This window comes from Strix uralensis, chromosome 1 (genome assembly GCF_047716275.1).
Source record: "Strix uralensis isolate ZFMK-TIS-50842 chromosome 1, bStrUra1, whole genome shotgun sequence".
In the NCBI taxonomy this organism is placed as follows: Eukaryota; Metazoa; Chordata; class Aves; order Strigiformes; family Strigidae; genus Strix; species Strix uralensis.
Genome location: NC_133972.1, coordinates 134,716,866 through 134,740,181, shown reverse-complemented (window position 1 = coordinate 134,740,181; position 23,316 = coordinate 134,716,866). Strand labels below are relative to the sequence as shown.

Genomic DNA, 23,316 nt, shown 5'->3' with positions numbered 1-23,316 from the left:
TAGTAAAACAAGTAGCAAACCCGTGAAAATGCAGACAGCCACCTCTCTGTGATTCATCTGTCTGCCTTGTGTCTTGTTCAAGGTGGCCTTTTTGAAAAACATTTTAACTTACTGTAAAATAATCTGCCAAATGAAATAATGGTAGCAACAGTAATGATCCAAACATTTGTAATTTACATGGTGTGTTGCACCAGTGCCATCAGTGAAATTAACTGGTTTTGTTGGTTCCCCCCGCTTTTTTCCCTTTTCCTTCCCCTCCCTTCCCCTCCCTTCCCTCCCTTCATTTCTCTAGAATTAGAGTTAAATGAGCTCTAAATCCTGGAAAGGCAACCCTGTCATCTCTTAGGTTTATCTGTATGAAACTTTCTATACTCCATTGGCTATTGAAAGGTATGGTAACTGACTGCCAAGGTCACTCTGCAATGAAAAACGATCAATTTGAACACAGTATATGCTTTTATGACTTGTTTTTCCATATTGCCTGGCATTTGGATTTCTTCCCTTTGCTTTTTCTCAATAAAGTATTATTCCAGGTTTTAAGATTGATACCTAAGTGTAGCAGGATTGACATAAAACCAAAGAGAGCCTGATACTTTCCCTCTATCAGTACTTTTTCTCCCTAAGAATTCTGGAGCACTGGGAAATTCCTTTTCCTGCTTCCAGAGGTGCTGCCACTTGATAAAGAGATCAAGGAAAGTTCTGTCCCTTTTGATCCAGTGTGGGCTAAAAGATATTATTCATGGTGCTTCAAATATGGAGGAGCCTTGTACTTAACATCTGCAAGGATGTCTGCATTCATATACTTTTTGAGCATTTCATTAAGAGTTTAAATGGTATGTAAGAGAGGTAACGTTTTCAATAGCCTTTTGAGGCTAGAGCGTGTTTAAAATACTAGGTGGAGAACCTGAAGTATCACTAATAATCTCAGGGAGGCAGAAGGTTGGAGGAATATATTTTCTCAGATTTTGGTAATTACTCTCAGAATGCACATGAAAATTCCTCATCAGAGGTGGTAGCTGGTCTAGGTTCAGACTCCAGGGATGAATAACATATTGGGGGATTAAGGATTTAATTTTTTTTTTTTTTAAATTCAATTTTATAGGTCTGCAGTCAGTTTAATCTAGTTTGAGGTTGCTCTGCAGTCTTCCTCTTTTCAATTCCCCTTCCCTATACCTGAATTAGTAGCTGTGCAGGTGCTAGGTGAACCACACCAGAGAACTGATATACCAAAAGCTGACTCTTCTTTTTCCCCAGACTGGCTGAGTGCACAGCTTTACAAAAAGTCATTTGGGTAGAAGGGAAGAGATGACCATGAGTGGCTGGACATCAGGGGTGGGTGAGGTTGAGTCTAGAGTTTTGTGTTTGATCATGTCATCGTGGAGCCATGGTGTGAACATGGAAGGTGAATGGTTTGGTTGGATATTCTAATGTAATGGCTGGATATTTAAGGCTTCAGTAAAGACAACATTTGCTAGCAGTAGAAGGCGTGTATGTTAATATTATTTCTAATTACAGAGTGCATAAAGAGGTGAGATTTCAATATTGCTGTTTCTTTAAACTGAAACCCCCTTTACTGATCACCTGCGAAAAGAAAAAAGTTCATTTTCAGCTGGACCTTTCTGAATCACTTTGAAACATGTAATAACTGTTCCTGTGCTAATTCTTATGTTGAATTCTTCATTGTAGAGAACTTGAGCACTGAAGTTCTGATTTACCCCAAGTGGTTCTTTCCTGATGAAGATCACAAACTGGTAATCTGTGTGATAGCCTGCAGCAATCTTTTTCCTAACTGCATCCTACGGGCTAGCTCTTTGCATGAAAGAGTTTTAAGCTATGCTTTGAAGTGGAAATCATAACATTATTGCGTGTCTTTAAGCACAGTGAAAATTAAGTATGCAGATAAGCATATACTGAGTTTGAACAGACTGTAGTATGTGTGGTTCAGCTTTGTTAGAACTTTTTAAATGAAACAAATTTTAGTCTCCTTCAATTGGAGTTGCACTATTACTATGCATGTACCTACGCAGTGTAACAAATGCTAGCAAGTTATTTGTTTGAAGACTTCCTTTATAAAATATTTAACAGCTAGGGGTTTTGTAACTACTGAGTAGTGGTTTTCTTGTTTTACAATTTTATCTCCTGGGGTTCTGTTTGATAATCGACAATTAATTACTAATGTAACATATCTCACTTTCTTCACTTTTTACACTAGTGTTTTTTAAGGTGGTTTTTTTTAGTATTACTAAAGAAAGTTCACATAGTTTGTAACTGTGGTGTTATTTTTTCCATAGTAACTGGAGGACACAGCTACATCTTTTGAAGCAAGAAAGTTGTGAAAAGAGCAATACTCTTTGCAACTGAGATCTAACAACATACTTTAACAAATATTTGTAAGACTGTAGGTATGAGACACATAAAAACTCTTTTGAACTCTGTAGGAGTTGCAGATGCATAGCACCTCCATGAGCTAACACCTGATTAAATTGACTTAGTATAAGACTTGAACCTTTGATAAGTTTTAGGCATTAAGTAAAGGATTTGAAAATGTTCTTTTTTCTATGAGCAGAAAGCTGTGAATAGCAAGAGTTGTAGGTACTTGCATGGCAACTAGTTTTATTTGTCTTTATATGAAACTCCCTCAAACCATGAGAAAAACTGAAAGAACTGAAACGATATCATCTGTTTTCTTTTTGTGGCTTAATTAGGACTTGTAGCTGAAACAAATTGATGTGACCCACATTACAGGATAGGAAAATGGAACAAGGAAAAAATACCCTAAAATTGATGGCAGCATGCTATACACAGATATGAGGATTTTCAACCTTATGTAACAGAAATTTTTTTAAAGGTCACCACCAGCAGAATTTGCATGTTCTGGGTTTAAGTATTTCTTGTATTTCCTCTCCACATTTACCTTTCCTGAACTCTGCTCTGGCCTAAATACAACCAAATATTTAATTAGCCTAGAAATTTTGTAGGACTATTGACCTCATTAAATCATTCAAATAGAAGATAGGTAGATCGTATCATTTTAGATCTTCTTATTTGCAAATGTTCTGTGGGAGAGAGCTGGTTAATCACAACAGCAGCTACTAAAAATCTAAGTCATCTGCACAGTTAAAATTGGTATTAGTTTTGTCTCCTCGTCAGTGTTCTTGTGATACAGATAATGTTGGTCCTGTAGCAGGGACAAACTAAAATTTCTTTATAACCTTGTAGTCTTAACCTTGAACTTCTTGGCTTGATGTCAAGTCAAGTAAGCTTATAAGAGGCAAGTTCTACATTGAGTTTTGGACATTAATTCTATTTTGTGTTTGCACATACATAAAAACAAAACTTGAGAAAATTGACTAAAGTGTTTGGAGAAAAATATCAGAATGTAGGAAGGTGTACTTTTCTGTACAAATCTATTTAGATTAGGTAAATAGATAACACAAAATATTTTTGTACCGTCTTTACAGGACTTTTGTTTTTTCCCAAAGTGCTAACTCTCTAAGCCTGTTATTGTACTATTTTTTAAGTTTGTGGATAAAAGGTTGTGGTTTTTTTTTAAAAAAAGTAATCCAAACTATTCAGATAGTATGTGATGGATGCATTAAATAGTGCTTTAAATATGTTCCTGTTGATAGTCAGTATTCATTATAAAATTTTTTGAAGTTGTAAGCAGTGTTGTTACTAGTCATTTAAGCTGTGTGCACATCTGTGTGTATTTTTTCCTTGTAATAAATCCTAATTGAAGAACTATTAAAAAAAATGTACCAAAAAGAATAACCCAAAACATGTCTTGGACAAAATTTTACTAGCTTTTGAAAGTAATCATCTTTCTAGCATGTTTAGAAAAGGAGCAGGTGCAGATTCAGGATTTTTTCTTATTAGCATATATCCCTGTATTCATTTTTACCTCCTCTGACTTCAGCAGTTATGCTTAGATAAACAGAACTCCAGAGGAAAGTTGTTAGCAGCAGCAGCTCTGTTACGGTGGCAAACAGCTGGTCTCTCCAAATCTCACTGAAAAGTGTGGAGCTAGCACTGCAAGTAGAATTCACTGTTGTGCTTTATTTATGTAAAGTGCCTTTGACAAGTCTTACAAAACTCTGCAACCTCCTAGGACAGAATTTCTCATTAAGTTTCTTTTTGTCTTTAATTCATGACTGGTTTCTCTTAGAGAAAAAAACTTCAGTTTCTTTAAAAAAACAAAACAAGCTAGTCCTTCTTGAGATGTTTCTTTTATGAATAGATTTCTTCTGAATACATTTTCTGGGTTTTTTTGTGTATATATGTCTTAGAATAATCATTTAAATAGAAAGCAATCAGGATTTATTCACTGTTTATAGTCAGAATAAATGTAACTACATAAGAATAATAGTTTCAAAAAAAACCACCCTGGGAATGATTCTTGGCATCAATCTGCCAGATGATAATCTTATTCTTCTTTTGTGCTGGATTTTTTTCTGAAGAATAGTTAATTCTGATTTAGCAACAAATCACTTTAGCTTGCAGGTAAAAAGCTCTTCTAAATATTCTGGTGCTTCCTGTGAACCAGAAAGTTATCTGTAGGCTTAAAAGTACTTTGAACTATAACAGCTTATATTCAGAAATGGGCTTTTAGAAAGTATTGACCATCTCTCTTTATAAACTGAATTAAAAAAAATCTAAAAACCTACATGTATCTATTTTACTTGAAGTGCGTTTTCAGATAGTAGGATTGCAGATCTGATTCTGTGTAGAACAGGGCTGGAAAGAGTGGTTTCTTACTTCGTGCAACACATTAGTAAATTGGAGCTCTCACCCAGCATAGAGAAGAAAAAGATTCAATTCCATTTTCTTCTTGAAGAAGAAAAAGTGTCGTTGACTTTCAGTGTCGCAGCTGCTATTTATGGGGTATACTTGAACAGGAGTGAGAGCGTATATTTTAAATTCTGGTTGTTGAAACTGTTCCAATGCAATGTGAAACAGATTCAGCCTGCTGAGAGTGAGCATGACGATAGGCCGGTTAGGTCTGGAGTCCCCTTTCTTAGCTAGAAAGGAGGGGGAAGAACTGGGCTTTAGTGTCTGTTCTGTGGAGCTCCTCTCTTACAAATTGCTGTTGTGACCAGTTAAGGTTTGGCTGTGCACAAATAAACAGCTTCATCGTGAAGGACTAAAATCTCTGTTCTCATACCCTTGGGTATACTTAAAAATGTGTTTTAGACCTCTGAAGAAATTCAAACATTGTTCCCAGAGGAGAACTGAAACTCTGATCTTTCACATCCTGATTAAGTGCTGAATTTGAGGAGATGGTTCAGTGGAATTGCTTCCTCTATTGAGGGTAGGAGATTCCTTTCACTAGGGAAGTGCAACACAGCACTTTTGATTCTAGAGGGTTTTTACGTATTTTTTGATGCATCTCTTTTTTTCTTTTTTTTTCCTTCTTTCCCCTCCAGCAGGCCACCTTCAGCATCTCTACTATCAGCCTGCTTAGCTGTCGAATCCTGAATTTATGACTTTGCTCTTGTTTTCAGTATTTATGTTCTTCATTGATTCTTGTATAGTAGGATGCTTTACTATGATAAATCTTGTAGGGGTTGAAAATTAAGGACCATGAAGGTTTAGGTGAGGATTGATTATATGTGAAATAAGGAGAAGTTCCTCAAACACTGAAGTAAAAATTTGTGAATTGGCAGCAGGAGAGCAAAAATTGCCTTTCATTTGGCTAATTTATTATTTCAACTCTAACTTCTGGTCTATTTGTTTTCTTTGAATTTACAGCTTTTTCTGTGCCATCCATTTCCCTGTTCCTAACTAGTAAGTTTCTGATTTAGTTTATTAAAGTCCTTTGATAATGTGCACAGGTATCTTTATAACCATGTAGACAAGATTATATAAAGTACAGAGCAGAGATCTACTTTTTAATGAGAATAATAATTAATAATGCTACTTGGTTTTCGTTAATTTCCATTAAGGTTGCAGTGCTGACTATTTCTTAGATACCAAAAGAATCAATTTTGTATCACAAAGAATTTATATTGAATTTATTAAAAGTAAACCTTTACCTTAAACTTCAGATCTTATCTCTGAAGACCCTGCTGTTATGATCGTTTGTAAAACAAACACAAATTTCTGAGTATGGATATTTGTGAAAATATAAGGTTGGATTATTTTATAAGTGATACTGTAAGTATTTTAGTAAAAAATCTCTATTCTATATGTGAAGTAAACAGAGAGAAAACAGTAGCCCCGTCTCCCTTACAAAACGAAATAGTTTGTAAAAGCACATCAAAAGCACAGATTTGTCCATTAAAAGTATGCTATTCCACCCTTGGCACACTGAATGAAAATTAAAGATGAAAATCTGTTTTACTTCAGCGATAACACTTGCGATCATTATGGTGTGTGAACTTCTCAGAATGGAACAGTTCAACATACATGCTTACTGAGTCTAGATTTTAAAATACATATGAAAGAAAGTGTGTATATACATACACATATATGAGCTATAGCTGTGAGGGGGGGGAAAAAAAGCTCATATTTTAATAGGCAGGGGGAAACAGTATCAACAGAGAATGCTGTAAACTTCCCTTTAATAGATATTTTACTGAAAATACTTGTTACTGATCTCACCCAAAAAAACTTTGTGTAAAAATGTTTAAAACAATTAACTGCAATTTCACTACTGAGAATGGCTTGCAACAGTTGTTTTATCATTAATCATATCGGAAAAGATAATTTGGCAAAAATGTCAAGTGGTAGTAGGCCATGCTCATACAAGAGAGGTGGTTTTCCGTTGCACTGCTACTAGTTCAGCTCTGTTGGTGGTAGACTGTTCTATTGTAACTTATTTTAGTTTTTGACTTCTCTCCCATATCTGGTTTTTATCACTCTGCATTTTGCTTTTAAAATTAGCATGTTCCGAAGGCTTCCTGTGATCTAGCTGATTGATCATTTTTACTTCTGAAATGCAATTTTTAGATATTTCTCTGAGGTCAGTGTCTTGCTGGGTTTCCTTTTACTGTGCTTTTCTAATTTCTAGTAACTGCCTGCTGGTGTGCACCTTTCTCTTTATGTGATAATCCATAATTGCTTCTGTATTACTTCCTACTGCACGTTTGTGGGAAATAATTACACACATTAGTAAAGCTTAACCTAATGCTTTGAAGCCTGCCTTCATTTTTGTGTTCGTAGTTGACGTTATTTTTTCTCTAAGCTTCTTTGCTTGTGCTTTGGTAGTGATCTACAGGTGAAATTAACATTGCTAGTCTTGATTGTCAATTATGCTTCACGCTATTTTGGTTAATTTTAGAGGAGTGCATAGTTGTTGCAAAACTAACTTGAAAATAGTTTTTAAATTTGAAACAGTTATACAAGTGAGGTGAAGAATAATAATTTTGAATGTTAGTGAAGCAATTTGAGTTGCTTCAGTAAAGAACCAACAGACAAACCCGTAGTCATAGCATTTGAACACAGTAGAACTAGACCTCACAAGACGTCTGCACTGTTGGCTTAGCTATCCTGATCTTGAGTTGTATTTTAAATATATATCCATTAAATTTAGCCTTTGTCTCTCACAAAACTAACAAATTATGTTTTTGGTATTTTGAACTATAGCATTCAGAGACATACATATGTAAGCTGTATTTTTCAAGTTGCGCTTTAATATATGTTGTTCACGGGGTGTATAATCAGTTTTGTGGCCCTTTTGGTCCATCTTCCTTTTGATGAGTCTGAAGAGTTTCCCTGTTTTAGCTGTAGCCTCCTCTTTCAGGAACAAAGATGTTTGTCATTTCTTGGGAAGATATGTTCTTGTAATCAATGGACTTTTTTTTTTTTAAAGGGCACAGGATAAGGCTGTGGGTACTTGGTTAAAGGTCAACATATGTGTGTTAGTTCAGATTGGAAGGGTACATTTGGAACTGATTTCTTAACTGTCTCCACTCACTTTACCTTTATGTCTTCTGCTGTTGTCCCTGAATATATTAGGGTTGAGTGAAATGAAACAGAAAGGTATGCTGCAACTGCTTATGGGTATTCAGCCAGGTAAGATCTAGTTTGGAGCAATCCCCCCAAAATACGTATAAAGTGGACTTCAGGTTCTCAGCATCAGTTGAGTGCTCCATGAATCCACTTGTAGTAAGATCTGGTATCTGCAAATGCAGGTGCAGCTGAAGTAAAGTTGCAACAAACTGCCTAATCTAATGCTTGTCAAAACACGATAGGTTTTATATGCAATAGACTACATATCATTGCGCATAAAATTATTTCCCTTAATAACCTGTTGATTTCTCCATATATTTGGTGGGTTTTACCCTTCGTTTAAATTTTTCTCCTATCTTGCTCTAAATTGCTTGTGCATCAAATAAGTTGCTGAAATGCACTAGTCAGGAGGTCTTTCTTAAAGCATCTGTTCTGTTTGGTGTATTCAAGTGGCTTTAAAAACAGTTAAAAGATCCACTAGTTACAGAATCAATGGGCTGTAGTTCCTTTACATCCATTTGAAAAGTCTTAAACTCGGATGTTATTTCTCACTTTTTTTTTCCCTCCCTTGACCTATTGGGAATTGCATTTGGTAATTAGCTGCTGGGTATTAAAATGACAGGAGGTATATGTTGTTTTCCAAAGTAGCTGTAAGATTCTACTGTTCACTCCATCTACGCCCGATGAGTATGTTATTTAAAGAAGTGTGGGGGAAGAAGGGCAGAGTGCTAAGTCCTCAAGTTTTTATTATGGTTCCTGTTAATGAGAAACAAACTCACGTTTCTGTCTTCCTCCCACCCAAAAGGAGTTAGCTTTTGCTTGAAATGCAGTGGGAAAAGATTGCTAAAATTGAAGATGTAAATAAGTTGAAGAGTGTGTTAATGGATTTTTTTTTCCTCCTTTTCTGGTGCTTAAGAAGAGTGTATGTTGACCATTAATCATTTGTGTTAGCTTTAAATAGTGCAGGTAGTGTGCATATTGTCAGAATTTAAAGGAGAGGTGAGTGAGATGAGTTAGTCCTTTCTGGAAAGGGAGGGCAACAAAGCAAAATCAACACCTCTGCTACTTTTAACAAATACGCAATAGAAGTGTTGCCTGTTTGCTAAGTGGTTTAGCTTTATGGCACGTGGTATATTGCACTCTAGGGAAACAGGCTTTGCTTTGGCAAAACTATCAGTAACCCTCCTTTGGGTCTGCTAGAAGCAAATATGAGGTGTACCAGGGGAACAGTTCTGATCTCAAAAGCCTTTGGCAAGAATGCGTGTGGTTGGTTTCAAGTAACTCTTCTAAAAGACTCAAAACTACATTTTAGAAATTAACTGTCTGTTATTCTTGAAGTAGCTAGCAAGTTTCAAATGAGCAGTCTCTACAGGATACTCGGGAAGCCTGGTAGAGGAGTGCCAACATGGAGAAAGTTTTTTGGGTGAGGGCCAACTTAACAAATGCAAGCAGGCAAGCTTTGTGTCCAGACTTGTGTTTCAGCTTATGCTGATGGATTTAATGTCCTTAGAGCTCAGGCACTGAGGCATACATTGCAGCAAAAATTCTACAGTACAATGTGCTTGGTTTCATTTGCTGCTGTGTTTGATGTTGGAGGATTAAGGGGAGGGAAAAGGATCAACTACCCAGGATGCTCTGTTAGGAGGAGTAAGTGAATTTGATTGTCGTCAGAACTAGATTGCCATATGAGTTCTGAAAAGCGCTTGGCTCCTGAGGATAACTGCTCTAAAAATAGATCTGGAGGAGAGGTTTCTCTTGGGTCCAGTTTCGGGTTCCAGCTGAGCTGGCTTTAGGAAACTTGTTTGCTCCTGTTGCAAGACTACAGTGAGGATAAATCATTTCTTATTCTGCCTTCAACATTAATTTTTGGAGATATCGACACACTCACTCTCTCTGTGGAAATCAAGCACTAATGTTATGGCTGACGACACAGGTATTATCCTAACCTTTTTGTGAACAAATGGAGAATGCGTGGTCACAAATACTGGCTATGTGTGATTTTGAAATCAGCAAAATAACTGGCTTATTGTGGTATGTTGGTGTTTTCTAGGCAGTTTGCTGTTCTGAGACAGGCTGCCTCTCTGATTATACGTTCTCTGGAGTAGAGGTGTTTCATGAGTTTACGGCAGGTGGTTAATTGTAACAGTTTTTGTTTGAGTAGAGTACACATTAACATGAGACATTGTTTTGTCTTCAGATATCTGACATTAAAGTTATTTTTGAAGTATGTGAAATTAATAGGTGTCTTTAACATAAGCTAAAGTCAAAGGAAAAAGGTTTTCATACATTTTTATCTAGGTGTGACTCTTAATGTGAGGTGGGTGAGGTATAGGACATTAAAAGATTTGCCATTGAGGAATAGAGCACACTTTAAGACTTTCTGATGTCTGCATAAAGACATCTGGTGGTGTAAGCACAGGCTTACCAGATATGGCAAGTGACCTACTTCTGACATGGCTGGCAGCATGTGCAGGGAAAGGGCCTGTATTGAGAATTAACTGTCTGGGATGAGCTCTAAGCCAGCATCACTCCTTACAATGTTTTGTTCTGACCCTATGCGTAGGGTTACCTGTGTAGACCATAGGTAAATTTTACGTTACATAACTTCCATTTATATTGAAGTGTTGCCTGATTCTTATGCCATGGTTGAATTTTTAGCAGACTTTTTCAAGAACTTTGAAAATAATTTTCCTGTAAGATAGGAAACCAGAGCATAAAAATGTATCTTTGTGACTGTTGTGAATGATATTTTTATAGCAAAATCTTTTTTTGAGGCATTTGCATGAGAAGTCTTTTAGTCTGGAAAAAATATGAACAGCTATGCTTGATTATTTAAATAAGTTGTCTTTTCTTTCATTTTCCTGTTCTTCTAATAAGTAAAGCCCTTTTCTTCAGAGGCAGCTAGCAGTAAACAGTAGAAAACAGTAAGGTAAGAGTGTGAAATACAGTAAGATTCTCCTGTTTGCCTCTTCTAATACCTAGTTTGCTCTAGAACAAAGTTGTAGTCTGGAATAATTTAAAATGTTTTTAGCTTTAAGGTTTAATTTTAAATATATGTAAAGCTTCCATTGACTGGCATGGAACACAGGAGTAGTGAAGTTTTGCTGTTACATAATATAATTGTTTATTTCTGAAAATTAACATTTCTAGCTCAAGAGTACTTTAAATAATTTTCATATACAGTTGATCCTATTTCTGAATGTACTGGTACATGCTGCTTGTCTTTGCCTCTATTTTCAGGCTACCTGTACATTTTTCCCACAAGAGAGATGTTATGATGAGTTATGTATATGGACCTTGCACTTATGTAATTAGGGTACTGTACTGTAGCAAGCAATACGTGCCTGATGTGAGGCTAAGTTGTCTCAGTTTCTCTCTGAATATTGTTGGACAGCCTATACCAGCTCTGTGTTTAATATAGAAAAGAAACTAAATAGTTGGTATTTGATCTTTGTACAGAGTAGTTTTAATAAAAGAATAATTTTTTTTCACTAAAATGCTGAGCTGAGTAAGAGCTGACATGAGTCAGTTGTTTGGTTTGTTGGTTTGTTTTTTTTTTTTTTTAATTGTTCTGAACTCGTAGCACAATGAATGTAATGAAAGGTTAGTTTATTACAGCTTGAACCTGATTGCAAGCAGGGTCTGAAAGTACTCTTATATAATATCTGTTACAGAAATAAGTCAGTCACTGATTTCTCATGACTCATCTTTCAGAGCTACTCCATTTTATTCTAAAAAACAACCACGTTGATATTTAGCTGTTGAGAGTATTTTTGTCTATAAGCGTTGATAAATACATCAAATGTTACTTGCAAGTAGTATGATAAACTCCCTACCTTATTACATTATCACAATATTAATGTAAAAGTTCTTCAAGTATTTCAAAATATGTAAGGAAGAGTTTTACTTCAGTAACTAGGACTGAATGGGACTGAAGGGGCAAAGGCTGGTGCTTAGAAGAGAGTGGAGTGGAATATAGGATGGTAGACATGAAGCTGCAGCCGAGTGCCAGTCTTGCAGCGACGGTATCAGGAGACAGAAGAGCAGACCTTGAGCTTTGGAGAAAGGCCACAGGCATCTTTCTGGATGCACATTTATTTACTACATGTATCTCTCTTTCCCTAAAATGGTCCTAAAGCAATGGACCAAGCAATTTATGTCTTCTGTAGTGGTGATGCCCATTTGAAACCCCCTACTCATATGCCACGTTGAGGGCTTTCTTTTCCCAGTGGTTTGTCTATATCTACTGCATTTTTTATATACACTTACTTCCCATATGTGTAGTTATAAATGAAGCTGTGATTTGCATTAAGTCTCTGTGTCATCCTTTTACTTGTATGTTCCATAGGACTGGAAGTCTGAAGGTACTCAGCATGTAATGAATCTCTGCTTGATTCTAAGCAACAGGGAAGATACTTTTAGCTGATGGAGTGTCTGAACTTGGAGTCTTACCCTTAATATGGTTTAGATTTAGAGTCTTCTTAGGCTATTTGAATGTTGATTCTGTGAGCCAATTCAACTAGCTTTGAAACTTGCTTCAGAAGAAATGTTCTTCCAAACTGTTTCTGCTGGTCATATTGCCCTCTGGTGGCAGTTTGAGAACTGTTGGCACAAATGCAAAGCATCTCAAAAATTTTAAGCTCTGTATAAATATACACTACAGGGGAGAAAGGGGGGATTTCCAACTAAGTTGTTCAGACAAATTACATATGGGTTTTTGGTACTTGGTTGGTTTTAGGGCTTTTACTTAGACAATCATCGAGCTTCCCACTGTAATTCACAGTGATATGAAAAGAAGTAACAGTGGTGAAGTTTAAAAAAAAAAAAAAAAGAAAAAAAAAAAAGAAAAAAAAAAAGAAAAAACACAACCAAAAAAATGTTACTCAGCTGTCTTGTATTCTGTGTACTCATAAGAAACAAGATTTATAATTATATCCTCAGTCATAATTCTCTAACTCATACAAATCCATTTTTTCTACTGGTTTGCTTTATTTTAACAGAGACTAAGCATGGAGGAAGCAAAAATGGAAAGAAAGAAGGCCTCTCTGGAAGCTCATTTTTCACCTGGTTTATGGTAATTGCTTTGCTGGGAGTTTGGACATCAGTAGCAGTTGTCTGGTTTGAACTTGTAGATTATGAAGAAGTTCTAGGTAAGAATTTTAAATCTTAAGATGATTCTAATAATTATTATGATATGTATTAACTGGAGGCCATTTTAAATTTCTAGATAGCTGATTTGACTACAGCAGTATTTGCAAATGACCTACATAATAAGAATAGGCAATGTAGTTCAAAAAGTACGTTTTAATGCTGAACTCTATTATGATGATAAAATGGGATTCTTAGACTGAAAAATTATTATTATTAACATAGTGCATTTATTAAAGAATTGAAGAAATCTCCAAGGATAGATCTGGATCTCTTTGTAACATGTATACTATAGATCATTTGAAATGTCAGCTAAATATGCATTGTTTAATTTAAGCTCTCAGAAACTTGCAGCAGTGGTTGAAAGTGGGCAGCTAATGTTACCACTCCTCTGATAGACTGTGGTGCCTACAGAGTCAGAACAACTGTTCAGTCACCCTCTCATGAATGACCTCAGTTTTAAGGTGGTGGTTGTATCTCAGTAATGACAATGTTAAGATAGTATTGTTAATATAATATGTAACAGTGAAAATTAATGTCTCACATGTCCATAGATAGAGCTATTGTCCCTGATGTTGCAGGATTCAACGTGCACTTTTGCAACTGCTGGTTTTACAAACTTTACAGCTTTACAGATCTGTTGGTACATGGTTTTTTGATCTGGACTGATTTTAAGAGAAGCTTCTAGTTTGAAATTTAATTTGGTCTAGTAATGCAAATAATGGTTTCTATATTTTTACCATGCATGCAGCCAAAGCAAAGGATTTCCGTTATAACTTGTCAGAGGTCCTACAAGGTAGGATATTAGAGAAATAAGCTTGGCTAAAAATTTTGGTTTACTTTTTTATGTTTTTAATTTTTTAGAGAACTACTGTTCTTCTACAGTGACATGAAACTCAGTCATTTCTCATCTGTCTCATTCTTCATGGTTTTGAAGAATTCTTATTTCTAGAGAATTACATTTATTCCGACATTCTGCTGTGTTTAACCGTAAACTGATAAGATCCTTTCTAATTGATTGCTTCTGTACAGTGGTGATGGCCTTATTTTTGTCTATTCTAGACACAAGTTTGAACTTTTTCTTCCATAAAACTGTTCTCATTTTCTAAGTATCATATTAAGAACTATATTTCATTTATTTTAATGGCAATCAAGTTCTGCCTGCATTTAGAGAACAACAAGTGTAGGAATAAACTGGAAAACTATGAGGACTTCAAGTTCTTCTGCAAACTGTGCAGTTTCAATCCTATTAGAAGTTATGTCTGAATTTTATCAAAACTAATTAGATAAGCTCTCTACTGATTTGGTGATTCCAGGACACTTCTAATCCTGGATACCACGATTCTGTGCTAAAAATTCTTTTTGAATAGAAACTGGGTTTTCCTTTTGCGTATGCTTAGGGCTGGTAGAGCTGCAGTTTCAAAAATAAAAGTGAGAAGTCTGATGTATTAGTCACTTATAAAAGGATGGACAGCTCTTTTGTCTGCGGTGATTGTTAGACAGTTAATACAAATTATGTATGTTTTTCCTTTATTCAGGAAGTAGGTTGCTTACCTTCCATTAAACTGGCACTTAAAATTACATACCTATCTCTTTTTCCTGAGAATTTAGAATGGCAAGAAGCATATAATCAGAAAACAAATAGTGATTATTTGATTAATTCTCGGTTTACTATTTCTTTTCTCTCAAACACGTTGAATGTTCCTTGTGAACTTAAATTTTATTCTAAGCAGAGCATGTTCACGTAAAGCACATCACTTAATTACAGATTTGCTTTAAATCTGCAATCACCAAAATAAATGTGTGGAAAAAAGACTAATTTGTGTTCAGTCTGAAGTCTAGGAAATGCAGAAAGGAACTTAAAATATTTGTAATATTTCCCAGGAAATTTAAAAATACGGTTAAGAAGAGCACCGCTAAATAATTTTAAAAACCCCTGGTAACAGCCTGGCATTGACAGTCAACCAGTGCACATTGACAACGCTGTGCTGGAAACAAACTGCTGAACCCCTAATTCTCTCTTCTTCCTCTCTTTGCACTTCTAGGCAAGCTTGGGATATATGATGCTGATGGAGATGGAGATTTTGATGTGGAAGATGCTAAAGTATTGCTAGGCAAGTACAAACACAGGCAGAATAATCTATTAAATTCAGTTTTCATATTCATATCTGGTTTTTGTTTAATGTCAAAACAGAATTTCTGTTTTTCCTAATTGGAGAACTTAAATTGGTTTAATTGTAGTAGGTTTTTTCCTTCGTGCAAGTTGTAGGATTAGGTGTGCGACTTGGTGTAGCAAGTTGTGTTCTTTTTCTCCTAATATACCAATGTAAGTAGAAATCATCCTGTAAGTAATCAAATGCTTTTGAAGTTAGATGGTTAATGTTGCTGTATTGACTGTTGAAAGAAGGTTGTGATTATTAATAAATTTATCAGATGCAGGGCTTAAGATGCTTCGAGTTAAAACGCTTATGTTAACATGTTAAGTCAGGTTCATTTTAAAATTACTTCCAAAAGGCCTTCGTACTACATAGATGACTATTTCTTTAGCATATTTTTGTACTGGCTTTCCTCTATTCTGAGTTCTCCACAAGTCTGTTCGTTTTCTTTGCCCTTCAGAAATCCTACATGACATGTCTTTTTCTTCTTTGATGTTGAAACACTGGTTTTAGGCTTCTGTTCCTTGTCGTTTGGGAGAATGAAATTTCTCTTTGAAGAGACATAGTGGGCAGAAAGACGATCATTAGACATGCTTTGTGAATTGCCCTTCTACCTACATCTAGTAAAGCACTACCATCTTCAATTTCATGGTCAAGCATTGGATAGATACTTCTTGCATACCTGATGTTAGAAAGTTTAATTGATTTGTTCAAATGTAAACCTATTCTGAGCACACAAACCTCGCAAGTTAAATAAACAAAACAACAAAAAACCCTAGCATAGTAATTGATAGCTTGAGCAGAGTCAAAGTGGAATGTCTCAAACTAATCAAAGTTATCAATAGTATATTAGGGTGTTATGGCTTGTTGTTTGAAACTCATACTTCATAAAAATCAGTTTATTGTCAGTTCATTTTTCTCCACTTATGTTTGTAGAAATAAGTGAGTCTTTTTGGGGAGTTCATTTGTTTACTCCCTTCATGGTCAAAGAAAACCCATGCAATCAAAATTACTGAACCAGTTTGCAGTGGTGTGAATGTGAGAGGCACTCAGAAGAATTTGTAGTGCTCTGAGTGACTTCAGAGCTACAAATTATGTTAATTACAAACGGTGAATAAGATAACACTTTGTATAGTTACATTAGCTGGGTCACGTCAGTTGGATTCAGACTGCCAAGGTGGTAGCCAGAAACATGCTGCTGCTTTGTTACGTGTCTGTTTTATGCAACTTGATATAGCTGGGAATTCTGCCAGTACATCACAGTGTTTCTATTATAAGCTTGTCTTATCACACATTTAAACCTTATACTTTGAATGTGACATTAAAAGGTCACAGATCAAAAGTTATTTTTATTATTTTTGAATACTTGCTTAGAAATATGATTTAACCTCATTTAAGTTTATTTTCTGCAATACAATGATAAATGGTAAATTTTGAAAAGTTACATGACAATGATAAAAATTGTGAAAATAAAATATATTTTTCTACTAACTAGCACATATTATTAACTGAAATTCCCAGTAAATTATTGTGTTTGCTTGTATTCTACATTTAAAATGCACTAAAAAATGAACACCACTATACAGACTGAAATTATTTCATTGATGCAGAAACTAGAAGACTAGATTTCCCTCTTGAGGAATTTGTCTTCCAGAACTAAGTCTTTGTAGTAAAGAAAACCGTTTAGTAAGCTTATATTCAACTGCATTAGGGTAACTTTCTAAATACTGAATGCATAGCTCCTTTTATCTTTTATTTGTGAAGATTTTGTTTCCATGTATGCTGTGTTTGAAGAGTTGTTACTTTCTGGGATTTTTCTCTGGGTCAGACTACCATAATAGCAAGTGGTTTCTCTGCTAGTTTAATATTGACTTAAAAAGGAGATACTACTGTTTGATGTTTAACACTAGAAAGTCATATGCTTTTTTCTTTTCTGTTCTTTAGCTATTACTAAACTACTGTATATTGAAATTGTGGCATGTACAGTGGTTTAATGTTGTCCACTTCCATAATCTTTAGTTTTTGCTACAAATTTAAAGATTTCATTTGCTTAATAATGATAAATGTATTTTAAGTTAATTTAATTTAAAAAAATACTTCTACCAGCATGAGTTTATTTTATATTTCAAAGAATGGTTTAGTAGCTGATAACTTAGTAGTTTTCTGTACTACTTGGTCACACCTAAATAGAAGAATTAACATTTATTATTTTATTTCTTGTATGTATAAGGTATGATAGGGTCTGTTCTTTTTATTTGTTGAAATCAAAGGAAGTTTGTTGATTAAGTTCTCTTGAGGTATTCGTGCAATTTTAAAAACAGTGTGCAAGAAGTGTGGTCCTTGCCCACCCCCCCATGCCCCAGGTAAGGGGGGGGGGGGGAACCCACCTAAAACCCAGCCAACCAACCAACCCCAAATATTTATTGAGTTAGTTTTGTATCCATTTCTAAAAAAATTATCCAGGGTGGAAATGCAAACTTGTTGAACTTAGACTACAGTTACCTTGCAGATGCTTTCTTTTTCACAGGTATTTGTGATGTTCTGTTTACTGAATTCCTTTTGGTAATGGGAAGAGAGGCTTCTTAATCTGCTCCTTTGAAGGCTGCTGTTATCAGTAATTCTCTTCCCACTTTTTGTCCACTTCACTCTGATTGTTCTTTGAAGGAAGTTATTCTACTTAGGAGGAGTGTTATACCTCTGTACTTGCTTTAGTACAGAGGAACAGTGGTTGTAGTAGTATTGCCAAAAAAAAAAATGCATGTGTAAGGAGTACCAATGACTGTTATAATAAAATCTTTGGAGCCAAGCCATTTGTTATACTTCAGTCCTTTTTAACAAGCAACGATACCTTGAGAAATGCCACTTAAATGGCTGCAGTAGTTAGTACCATCTTGGAACTGCAGCTACAGAAAGTCAGCAATATATTGTTCATGTGCATTTAGTTTAGAGTAGTCTGACTATGCAGAAAATGGAAAAACAGCTAACCTCTTTTGTCAGTAAACAAGGGGTAGTAAGCATTAGAATCCAAGTTTCTGTGAATGAACTTTTTTCCCCCCTGGTTTGCCTACAGTAGAAAAAGATGTTTGCAAGTAGTTTGACAATGATTGCATTTTCGGAAAATTTGGGGTGAGATAATAGGAGCTAGAGGAATGCTTTTGTACAGTTCAGCTGCTTAGGATAAGTTTCATACTCTTCTCTCTTTTTCTCACATTCTACTGTAGCACCTTCAAATATTCTTGCATATGCTCATTCTTATAAAAGAGATGTTTGCAGGGTAAGAAAGGCTTTTTCTTGTTGAATAAATGTAGGCAAGCCCTTCGCCCCTTTGGTTGTGGTAACACTGTGGAATAGATAAAGATTTTGACTCCCTTGATCGCTGATTTAAATTGTAATGTTTAGACTTCTCTTGAAATAAAGTAGTTATTTCCTGTGAATCACTGATTTAGCGTGGTATGGCTGCCTGATTGGGCAGTTCCATTTTTGTCACCATTTTCAGATACTTCTTACCACGCTTATGTGTGCTTATCAGTATGTGGATTTTACTTTGAAAAGCAGTTCTTTTTGATTATGGGGATGAATGAAGACCAAAAATAATTTGAGTATTAATTAGTTTAGGTTTTTTTATTTTAAAAGAGATAAATATATGTAATAACGTGTTACTTTCTGAAACTCAGGCTGAAGTGTCTTTTTTTTTTTACCCTTAGATTCAAAAGCCGTTATATTAATCTTGGATAGATTTTGTAAAGAATTGTAAAGAAAAGATTTGGGTTTTGTTGTGTGGTGGTTTTTATGGTAAAGACTGTAAGATGTATTCTTCCAGTTTCTGTGGTTCCCTCTGGTGTCCTAATCTTTTAAAAAGAAAATATCCTGCTGTACTCCATGTTATATTTTATAAAAATAATTGCCCAAGAGTCTTATTCTTGACTTAGTGCAAAAACAGGGGCATCTATATGGTTCTTCATGTGCTTACAGAAATGCTGTCTAAAGCCTGGGGTCTTTTCTGAGTGGTGGTTTGATTGTGGTTTTTTTTTAATGCCAGATTCTGGCAGAATAGAATGGTACAAATAATTATAATTCTGTGTTTATAACTTAAGAGGGTTTTGGGGGTTTTTTAGATTTATGTTTCTATTCTTAAATTGAGATTTCATTCTTCAGTAAATATTCTTACTTTGGTTTATGTCTTTACATCTTGCTTGGTCCAAATTTTGAAAACAAATTAGATGACTGACTATCGTGCATAAAGTTAAGTCTATAAAATTTAATTTTTATAGAACTAAGCCATGGAAGAAGTTGGAGAGGGATATTTATAATACCTTGATTGCCTCCTGGATTCAATCTGTCATTTTTAAACCTTTGGGCTATCCAGTGAAAAATTAAAGAGAATGGCTGGTCACTCAAGTAGAGGTTCTGGACATCCAGGTACAAGGATGTGGAACATCATGGACTTGGAAGTTTCCTCAGAATTATCAGTGATACTTTCACTATGTCCTGTAAGAAAAACGTGTTGAAATGTGTTCAATGTCTCTGCCATGAACTCCTTTATCTTGAATGTTTCATTAACCTGCACCTAATATTGCTTTGTAGTCTGCATGTGCAACACGTTCACTTAATTTTATGTCTCAACAGTCTGTCTTCACCCTTAGCCCACTTTTCTGCTTCTTCTTTCAACACGAAGGTTTGTTCTGGTTAGAAGTGGGGGAAATTCCTCCCTCTCCTGCTTTAAAGCTTACCAATAATTGACATTTGTCATTGCTTGGTCATTCTGTTGTACTTTTTCCAAATGGAAAAGTTGAAATGTTATTTAGTAATAACTGTAAAAGTGGATTTTAATTACAAACAAAACAAACAAACAAAAAAAAAACCCAAAAAAACAGGAGGAAAACCAGAGAGCATTAAGCATGGCTTCTTTGTATTTTACAATCGCCAGTTAGATCAGTGGGTCTTGTAGCCCAAGATAGCAACTCCTGGTTTCAGAGAGTTTAGAAGTGATGAGCTCTTCACTGCTCTGGCTCTCTCTACTGTAGCTGTCTTTAGTCTGCTTTAGATTTTCTATGTAACAATACAAGCACCCTTTATATTGGCTACCTATTCATTTTATCTAGTGTTCTGTGTATCCTCAGGTTTGGAATTAATTCCTGAGGATGAAGTGTCTCATGTAGAATACATATCATAGAAAAAAATTATTGAGAACCATGTCAAAAGAACCCAAACAAGCAAACAAACTGCAAAATAACCCCACCCCCCCCAGCAATTAGAGTCCTCACTTCTAAGCAAAATCAGAATTCTGCATGGTAGAATAAATGTTATCCTTAACAGTATATCTATGACAAGTTTGTTTAAATACTGTTTGCTTTTAAATGTTATTCTCAGCTATCAGTTGCAAGCTCTCAAATTTGAACATGGTGGTTTTAAAAAAAAAAAGGCAAATTGGATGATTTTTAAGTAGTGGAGGATTACTGTTAAAAAAAAACTGTCTAAAGGTAAATGCTGTGACAAGACAACTGAATATAAATGGATTTGGTTTTAGAACTGGGAAGAAGGGAAATCAAAACTGCCACCTTTTTTTAAGATTTTGGCATAATACTGTGCATGCTTATTGTCCAAATTATAGTCTGTACTTTGAAAGACTCAACTTTCTTAACATCTTTTTATTTCCTAATTAGCATTCCTGTAAAGACTGCTGTCTGTGACATGAGATGTCTTTCACAGATCCTCCTTTTACAGTTTCCTCTTTCCACCTAACTTCTGTCTCTTTTTTTTTCCTTCCCCCTCTTTCTCTTTCTTTCTCTCTCTTTCCTCTATTCTTGTGTAGGCCTGACCAAAGATGGCAATAATGAAAATATTGATTCCCTTGAGGAAGTCCTTAATATTTTAGCAGAGGAAAGCTCTGATTGGTTTTATGGCTTTCTCTCATTTCTCTATGATGTATTGACTCCTTTTGAAATACTAGAAGAAGAAGAGAGCGAAGCTGCAGATGATGTTGATGGTACGTCACAGAATGAAGGGGTTCAGGGAAAAAAGACTTGTGTTATTTTGGATTTACAGAACCAGTGACTGAGAGACTAATTTGATTGGCTTTCGAAAATGTCCATGAAATCATAACAGGAATTTATGGCATTGAGGGGAAACTCCCAAATGGACGCTATAAAGATTGAACTTAAGTCAGTCATGCAATGTAGTTCACTAGTTGAAAGCCTTTCAATGACTTTTCCATTTTTGTGACAGGATGACAAATACCACACAGTTGTGTAAATATGTAGAATAAAACATGTATCTGCGGTCGTGTAGTTGGTTTCTGTATGTGCTTCAATTTGTGCATTTTGTGCACAAAACTTACAAAGCTAAGTGTAATAACCTCTACTGTTAACACTATAACATTTGTCTTTCTAGCAAACATTAACTGAAGCATTTTGTAACAGCCTTGATTGTATTCTAGCATGACTGCATTATGTAAATACATACTTATATGTTAATCCTTAATATAGACATGACAATAGTTCTTCTGTGGAATATAATTTTAATAAATAATTTATTTTGTGATTCACTGATTTCTCAGATAGATTTTTTTTTTTTATCTGTTCAAATAAAAGCACCTCATTTGAAAGTGCTTGAAAATTTTACAGAAACATTTATTTCTAAGTTAGCTAACATCTGTTGTATTCAGAAGATATGATGTCATTATATGGTTTATTCCCACTGATGTCTGTTTTCAAACTAAGTTTTCACTCATTTTTTTTGATATAACAATCACACCACAAGAGCTGTTCTAAATTTGTTTGAGGTTTTTTAAGGTGGGCCTTTCATGGAAGTGGGAAGCTGTGATTATGTACTTCTAATGTAATACTGAATATATTAAAGACTAATTGGAAATTAGAATTTAATGTCTTCTATTCCTTGCTAAATTCAAGAACTTAATGCAGTTTTGCAAATTATAAACCAGTTTCACAGGAAAAGGATTACAACAGTTATTCCAAAAATATGTTTCATGTACATGAATTCTGCCTGCTATCATAAGGTTATTGGTAGAGAAAGGGGAATTGTAATTGTGTTCTGCAGTTTGTAGCAGGTACTAAAAGCTGAAACTGAGCTGTCATTTTAATACATGAATAGTGTACTCAATCAGATTATTATTAAAACTATATGAAATTGTTTATTGTGATACCTTAAGTTTGTATCGGTTTCCCATATAATGTTTATACTCAAGTTTTAACACTAGTGGATGCAGGCTGAAATTTAACCTGCTTTTAAACTAAATGAATTTTCAATTGCTTTGGCGTGGCAGTTTTAAAGCAATTTAACATGCCTGTTTCAAAAAAGCTTTCCTTAAATCGTCCGACTCAGGGTTCTACTCAATCTTTAAAAAGTAATAAAAAAGAAAAAATGTTAATGTTAAGCAAGCGAAGTGGGGTTTTTTTTAAAAAAAAACCAAACTTGTGAAGTGTTAATACTGCTGCTTAAGATTTACAAATGGAATAGAGCAACAAGAACATTAGTAACATTTTCTTCCAAATATTTGAGGATTAGTACATAAGAAGGTTAATAACACATGAATTTAATGGTTTTTAGGATGAGATATATGAAGTATAAGGCAAAGAAAATAAAAAAAACCCATACATTATGAAAATGAATGCTAGAGTATCTGTGGAATATTACTGAGAAGTTTCTTAGCAAGTGGAAGAAACTTCCAAAGTATTTGAGACATAAGAAATGAACAAGCTTGGTTTGTTTTGTTTAGTGTTTTTTTCTCTTTTAATTTTAGAAGCAGATTTGAATTAGAAATGAGTTTCCTCACTATTGTGAGATAGTATCTGTCAGTATGAATTAGAAAAATTGTCCTGGAACATTGAATTCTGTTGTAGATGGTTCAGCAATGGAACTAGATAGCCAAAAAGAGGAGGAAAACATCTATTATGAGAATTCTGTATCATGAAATTTATACCAAATAGTTAAAATACACACTGATAATCTGATGAAGTTTAAAGTGAAATAGAGATAGATGTTTTGCTTGAACCATGAGAAAGCTGCAGGCACTGAAATGGGTAATGGTCACATCAGTAAAGAG

At 34.9% G+C, this 23,316-nt stretch overlaps 1 protein-coding gene across 10 annotated transcripts in view; it reads left to right on the top strand.

Annotated features, from left to right (window-relative positions):
- ASPH (aspartate beta-hydroxylase) overlaps nt 1-23,316 on the top strand; it is a 115,598-nt gene that overhangs the window by 4,896 nt on the left and 87,386 nt on the right. Inside the window, exons 1-5 of one of the 10 annotated variants that reach the window (XM_074881956.1) lie at nt 6,483-9,883; nt 12,951-13,100; nt 13,850-13,894; nt 15,144-15,212; nt 21,067-22,647. In XM_074881956.1, coding sequence (XP_074738057.1) covers nt 9,868-9,883; nt 12,951-13,100; nt 13,850-13,894; nt 15,144-15,212; nt 21,067-21,308 — 522 coding nt within the window. In that variant the 5' untranslated portion in view covers nt 6,483-9,867 and the 3' untranslated portion in view covers nt 21,309-22,647. Of the gene's footprint in view, nt 1-1,686; nt 1,752-6,482; nt 9,884-12,055; nt 13,101-13,849; nt 13,895-15,143; nt 15,213-21,066; nt 22,648-23,316 lie in introns of those variants that run through there. The other 9 variants (XM_074881947.1, XM_074881928.1, XM_074881914.1 and 6 more) reach the window with 9 other exon arrangements.